Source organism: Nicotiana tomentosiformis, chromosome 3 (assembly GCF_000390325.3).
Source record: "Nicotiana tomentosiformis chromosome 3, ASM39032v3, whole genome shotgun sequence".
NCBI classification, from domain to species: domain Eukaryota; kingdom Viridiplantae; phylum Streptophyta; class Magnoliopsida; order Solanales; family Solanaceae; genus Nicotiana; species Nicotiana tomentosiformis.
Genome location: NC_090814.1, coordinates 29892817 through 29900302, shown reverse-complemented (window position 1 = coordinate 29900302; position 7486 = coordinate 29892817). Strand labels below are relative to the sequence as shown.

At 38.3% G+C, this 7486-nt stretch overlaps 1 protein-coding gene across 1 annotated transcript; it reads right to left on the bottom strand.

The window, feature by feature from the left end:
- Nucleotides 1-209: 209 nt before the first annotated feature.
- Nucleotides 210-629, bottom strand: LOC138907557 (uncharacterized). The gene has a single exon (XM_070198156.1). The coding sequence runs from the start codon at nt 627-629 to the stop codon at nt 210-212; it is 420 nt and encodes a 139-aa protein (XP_070054257.1).
- Between the last annotated feature and the right edge of the window lie 6857 nt (nt 630-7486).

Here is a 7486-nt window from a genome sequence, read left to right as displayed (position 1 = left end):
AATCATAGTTGGGTGAAATATATTGCATGCGACCGTGTACACTTACTCTTTGAGGTGTGGATTTGGACGTTTTCAGTGTAGCAACTTCCACGGGAATCATAGTTTGGGTGCCTTGCAGAGGTACACTCATCCGAAGCTTGGGACAATCCCTCATCATATGCGTCGAATCCTCACTCAAAGCAAGCTCTTTGCTGATGTGGTTGCTAGGACTAAGCCTGCTTTGGACGACTGAAATAACCACTATAAGAACCACATGCGGGAGGTGCACTGAATGATGAATGCCTTGGACGGGTACTCTGAAACCCATGGCTAGCTAGAGGGCTACGTGAAACCTGAAGTGCTGACTGAACCAACCTACTGGAATAGCCTCTATGATGATCCTTGACCCAAGAGTAGGCACCACTAAATCCTCTAGTACCATGAGGCTTCTTGGCCTCTCTCTCTGGCCTGTGAATACACTCCAATCTCCTAGAAATCTCTACATCCTGGTGAAAGGTAGTCTTAGTCTCCACATCTCGTGCCATACCAAACCTAAGACGGTAGCTGAGTCCTTCAACAACCCTCTGTACCCTCTCCTTCTTAGTAGGAACCAGAAAAGTTGCATAGTGTGACAACTCTGTGAACGTCATCTCATACTAGATAATAATCATACCCTTTTGTTGCAAGTGCTAAAACTAGCTACACAACTCATATTTCCTAGTAAGTGGAATGAAATTCTTTAAGAAGAGAGTGGAAAACTAAGCCTACATGAGAGAAAGTGACCCTATTGGCCTGCTCATATGTTTGCCACCACCACTTGGCTGGCCCTCTCAGCTGAAATATGGTGAAATCAATTCAATTGGACTCCACAAGTCCCAAATTTCATTGAATCTCATGATACCTATCCAAGCACTCATGAGCATTAGCTGCGGTTCACTAGTATAACATGGAGAATCTAACTTCTAGAACTGATCCATCCTCTTTTTCTCCTCCACAATCATAGCAAGTTTGACCTCGGGCCTGGCCATAGCAACAGGCTAAACCACCCCAACTGGTGGGAAAACCAAAACTCGTGGAGTCTGAAACATAGAAGTGGTCCTATCCGAAGTGTGAATATCTGGGGTATGTGCTTCCCATCCAATTTGGGAAGTAGATGAAATCATAGGAAGTATATCGGCCTATGCTAAGCCATCAAAGTAACTCAAGATCTGGACCATAGTGTCCTGAAGTATTGGTATAGCAATAAACCCCTTGGGAACTAGAGTCAGATCTGGTGGAACATCATGAACTGGAGCCTGATCCTCAAGTGGAGCTACTTGTGGCTCCTTCTTAGAAACTGATCTAGCATGAGCACAAAGAACTGTAGGTGATCCTCCTCTCATATGTTTTGTCGTACGTGCCCTGGCTTGAACTCTACCCATGCCCCGATCTCTACCGATCTCAGCTTTGTCCTGGGGTAGTGGTGCCTACTCAGCCACTCCAGATGAAACAAAATCGCACGATAGAGTTACGAAGAAAGTGAAGTTTCCTAATTTTCCCTTAGCCTCTCGAAAATAAGTACAGACTTCTCTGTATCGATCCACAAGACTCTACTAGACATGCTCGTGACCCGTAGAACCTATAAACCTAGAGCTCTGATACCAACTTTGTCACGATCCAAAATCCCACCAAAGGTCGTGATGACACCTAATCTCCAAGACTTAATAAGCCAACACGGAATATATATCAAAACCAACTACACATTTTATAATATAACTGAAATTGCGTAAATAGCAGAATAAGTCTTCCAAACAACCGATAACATAAGATACTATATCATCAAATCCCCCAAAACCTAGTAGTATGGAGTCATGAGCTCTAAAATAGAATACAAATAAAATTTCCTAATAATGCAATACTGTCTTAAATACTGTATGAATGATAGGAAAAGGGGACCCCAAGGGCCTGTGAGCGAACATGAAGCACTACCTCGGATCTCACGTAACAACTACAGTGTTCACTCCTAAAGTCTCTATTGTCAACGCTTGAATCCGTACAAAATATGCAAAAGTGTAGTTTGCATACAGGACACCGTGTACTCAATAAGTATCAAGACTAACCTTGGTGAAGTAATGATGAGATTCAAGTTATGTGATACTCACTAATCAAATAAACCTACACATTTCATAATTATTCACAACAAGGCTATGAAAAAAGAGACAATATCATCGGATATCATATCAAGCGATATCAACAACAAGGCTCAACATGGATAATTCAGTCTTGACTAACAAGTCATCAACCTTTAATAGATGTATCGAGTAGCATGTTAGAATTCAACAAATAAAGCACATAGAATGCATAATAAGGCATCACAAATATACTTACATAGTGAAAGCTTCCACCTTTATGCACAAAATTCACCATCATCAGATTCAATATCAGAATAAACCAACATCTTTCAATTTATCATAATCCGTGTGTACACCATCAATAGAGAAATATGAGAGGGCGATCCTAGGGGTATGGATCCATATCCACACGTTGTACTGTATATAACTCATTCCTTAATAATATTAATATCATCATAACTACACGACAAAGACCTTGTGCCACAACAACAACAATACCACAATAACCGCATAGAAAAAACCTCATGCCACTTCTCAATCAATCTGCTCAATATGTCCAACAGTGCCATAATCATAACAATCCAAAATAACATTTCATTATCAAAGAGACATATGTTCACAATTAATCAATGGGGTGCACAAGGACGTAAGCATAATAAAGTGTGGATGTGTGCATGATATGTGAAATATGACTACGACTAATCAAGTTATTTCACAAATAGCCCATCTTGGCCAAATAAGAGATAGTAATCCTAAACACGATCACTATCAAGAAAATATAACATCACGTAATCATACAAATGTTTAAACATGAATCATAGAAAGTGCAAAATCCAAACAAGGCATAATAAAATCCTAAAGTCTAATCTGGTCATGAATCATACATAGCACCCACATATACGCTCGTTACCTCACATATATGTCACTTACCACATATTCCAATTAGACAAATAAGGTCAAATACTAAGGGTTATTCCCTCATAAAGATATTAGACAAGATACTTACCTTAACAAACCAAATCAACCTCCTAAAATCATCTTTCCTTTAGAAGTCACCTCCAACCGACTCAAATCTAGCAAAATAATATTCTATAATGTTAGACAACGTCATAGGAATCAATTCCAAATAGTAAAGCTTCAATCTTTAATTCCCTAAAAGTCAACAAAAGTCAACCCGGGCTCACAAGGTCAAAATCTGAGTCTAGGGGTACATCCCATTTAACCATAACCCCACGAGTCCAAATATGTGTTTAGTTTCCAAATCACAACTCAAAACCTCAATTTTCACTCTCTTAAGTTGTAGGCAAAAGCCCCAAATTTTACCTCAAATTTCCATGTTGTACGGGTTAATAATCCATGTAGATTCTTGATATAATACCAAAATTGAGTAGAAATCATTTACCACTTAGTCTTGTATCAAAATTCCCTTGAAAAATCACCTCTCAAACTCTAGGGTTCAAAATATAAGAGAATGAGCAAAAATCCCGAAATGACAACTTAACAAATCTGCCCAGGGGTACTCTTCGCGAACGCGGTCCAAGCCTCGTGTTTGCGAAGCAAAAAATGCTTCTGCCAGAAATTCCTCTTCCGCAATTGTGGAAGTACCCTCATAATCGCGATGCCTTACTTGCCAAACCTACACGAACGCGACACGCTCTATGCGAATGCGATGCCTTCCAGCTCAGCCTTTTTCGCGAACGTGACCCTACTTTCGCGAAAGCGAAGGAAAACTTCCAGCTCACAACACCTTCTTCGAGAATACGTGTCACGCCCCAAACCGAGGAGCGCGACAAAGCCTCCATTGATGCAAAAGCAAAAAACTTAAGTAAAAAAATTGAAGGTTTGAAAGGGGTTCCATTAACTCAAACTCACCATCATTTGTGAATTTGTATGGCTAATATTTGCATATGGATTAACTTTCAAATGAAAATATAAAAACTGAAGGAATCCGAAGTGATTCCATAAATCCAAATAAATATGATTCATCAAATACTCAACAATTCCGGGATTTAATAAAAGGATCATAAGATCTTTTAAGAGAGTAAATTGAAAATAAAACATTGAAAATACAGTCATTGATATGGAATTTGTTTACAAAGAGTTGTTAGAAGGAATTTTTGCTATGGTTCAAGGAAAAAGACAAAAATAACGGTTTGTTGCCGGAAGAGCATTCTCCAATCAGATGTCACGACCAAAAATTCCAACCAAACGGGATCGTGATGGCGTCTAACACTACTTTCTAGGCAAGCTAACATACAACAGAAAGTACGCAAGAACTATAATTAATGATTAACAACAAGATAGTAATATAGTGTAAAAGCAACTCAAAAGTACAAATGATAAGTTACTAACATTCAACAATCCCAAGACGTGGAGTCACAAGTAAATGAGCATCTAGAGTTTACTTAATACATTGTCATGAAGAGAAATAGAAGAATATCTATAAAATAGAAACAGTACAATGGAAATGGAAGATTACTCTAACGCCTGTGAACAGAATACAACTCTACCTCAAATTACCTAATTGGTATCCGATAAGCACCTCTCTAGAGTACGCTGGTACCAATGGCTAGATCTGCACAAGAAGTACAAAAGTGTAGTATGAGTACAACTGACCTAATATACTCTGTAAATGTCGAGCCTAACCCCGACGAGGTAGTGACGATGTTAAGACAATACACCTACAAATAAACCTGTGCAGTTCTAATATCGAGAAAAAACGAGATAAAAAGTAATGCACTAAGTAGTAGACAGGATAATAACTTGTGAGAAAGACAATAAGTACATAAGTAAAGGACATAAAACATGAAAGTAAAGGAAGGTGTCACTGAGTAAACCACAACTCATGCTTTTACAACAACTCTAAACAACCATTCAAAGATAAATAGTGAAGCCACAAAGCCAAGTCCACAATCTGAATATCAAAATAAGGATCAATGAAATCAACAAATAGCATGACATCACCCTTATTGATTTTACGCTCATCCTCACATCATAACATGACAACAAGCGCAGAAACACCCTTCGTGCATATCATCACTTTCACTCGAGCATGGAAACACCCTTCGTGCAATGATATCTATAAATGAACAAATCACGAAAACACCCTTCGTGTACAATCACTCTTTCTCACAAACACATCAACACCCTTTGTGGATTTCACTCTTCCTCACCAAGCATCATATACAACACAATACCAAGCAAGGTGGGAAGCAAATTCAACATCAATAATATTTATTTGAACACAACTCGTCATATAAGAATCTTCCAACAATTTAGCACAAATAATTAATCAACGATCTCAACACCCATGTCATGCCCCAAACTCGGGGAGCGCGACCGGCGCTCAACCGAGAGAACCCGGCGGAGCAAGCCTGTTAGATTTTCTTCTACCCAAACTCATCCATGAATAAAGAGGAGATGTACTCCATTAATCAATCACTGAAAAGATTTTATTAACAACTTCCTTTTCATTCCCATTAGCAGCTTCATTCATAATTTTCAAAAAAACATTACGAGTTTATAGAATTAATGAAAAATATGATTTCCAAATACCAACATTTCTAGTTCAATTCCCAACTTCAACCACAACCCACAACCTGTCTACGGAACCTCTAAATATAATAGAAGAGTAATATGGAAATGCCGGCAACAAGGCCCCGGCTATACCTCAAAACACAGTACATGAGAAACAAAATATACATGACCCCGAAATGAAGTTGGGCTCACCAAATCAGCTGAAAAGAGTGCGCTTCTATCACTGATCAATGTCGCGTGCTGTAGAACCACCTGCATCCATTAAAGATGCAGCGCCCCCGGCAAAAGGGACGTTAGTACTGTCGAATAGCACTAGTATGCATAGCTAAAAGTCCTCTTTCAAAATAGAATGCCCATATAAGAAAAGGCAACACATAGAAATAGCAAGTCATAATCAACAATATCCGAATGTTCAGTTAAAATATAATAATTTTCAAAATACGAACTTCATATACAATTTTGGTTGGGAGATCATTAGCACCGATATACCACCGTCTTTGTTAGCACGGAGTCTGATCACGCCCGATCGGCTAGGCCATCTCCCCACGAACAATGTGCTTTGACATGTGATGCGAAAGAAAGTTGTTACCAAGAGTAGTATGTGCAATATGGCGTCTAATCTCCACCCGATCAGCTAGGCCGCCTTCCCACATATGCCGTGTGGGTTGACTTCTCCAATCCACAAAGGTTCCAGTTTCATCCTAATTAAGGGGAATAACATCACAATTTCCCGAAGGTTCCAATTGCATCCCAAATAAGGGGAATAATCCCAATCCACCCCTACACCGGCACGTGTAGTTTCAGGTGTGGGCCTTATGACCCACCCTTCCTTGGTTTTGCTAATGATTCTCCCAAAAATATTTTTGATTTGATTTGCAAACAGAAATATCATAAATATAATTGTACTCACCTCAACATCTTTCACATTGTATAAATTCTCATTAGTATTCCCAGTCATTCACAACGACAATATTTCCTTGGCTCATTAGGCCATTCATAAGATTCTTTATTCCTGGCACGATGGCCGCACCATCAAGTATCAACATATAGGATATTTCAGAAATCATACACTTCAAATCCATTTGAAATGGAAACTTCAAACACAAATGGTTTCTTCCCAAAGAATGAGGCATACCATCCAACAATAGAAACACACATGAAAATCAAAACAATCAATACACCATTTATTCTTACAATGCTCTTCCCTAGCAATGACAATGTACCAGTTCAACACATGAGTATATAGAACTCGAATCACACTAGATATATTTATAAAGCAAAGCATTCGTTAAAGCAGCCACTAATGGGCATGAATTGAGTACAAAAGCTTTTAGGTAATTCTATCTTCGAAGTCATTTTTAAACAATTGAGTCGAGGCTAATTTCATATTCTTTATCGCATCTTCTCAAATTATTTGCACTACTAGACACAATCATAACTTAAATTCTTGGCACGTTGGCCACACTCTATATCCCCAATCAACTTATTTCACTTCCAACCATCTTTATAGATTATCAATAATAAGACATTTCCAAATCAAGAATTTAGGTACACATATGAGCAATTAAGAGTCTTAAGAATATTGAGATTTTCTCACACAATTTAGCATACTATCTTTTATTGAACCACAACTCAAAGCCATAACCTTTTAATATGCAACCCATACTTTGAAACTTACGGAAACATTATGGAATTCAATTCCAAGAGAGAAAGTTTAGCCAACATACCTCAATTGAGCTTTCCTTAAATTACTACAATGTTCTGGAAATTCTAGCAATCCCAATCTATTTGAGACATAACATAATTGAACCATAATTAGGAAGATATTCATGGTCTCAACTTATTTGAGCATTTTATCA

What these genes read in the sequence shown, in the direction of transcription:
- LOC138907557 (XM_070198156.1), bottom strand. Translation starts at nt 629, where the DNA reads ATGACGTTCACAGAGTTGTCACACTATGCAACTTTTCTGGTTCCTACT.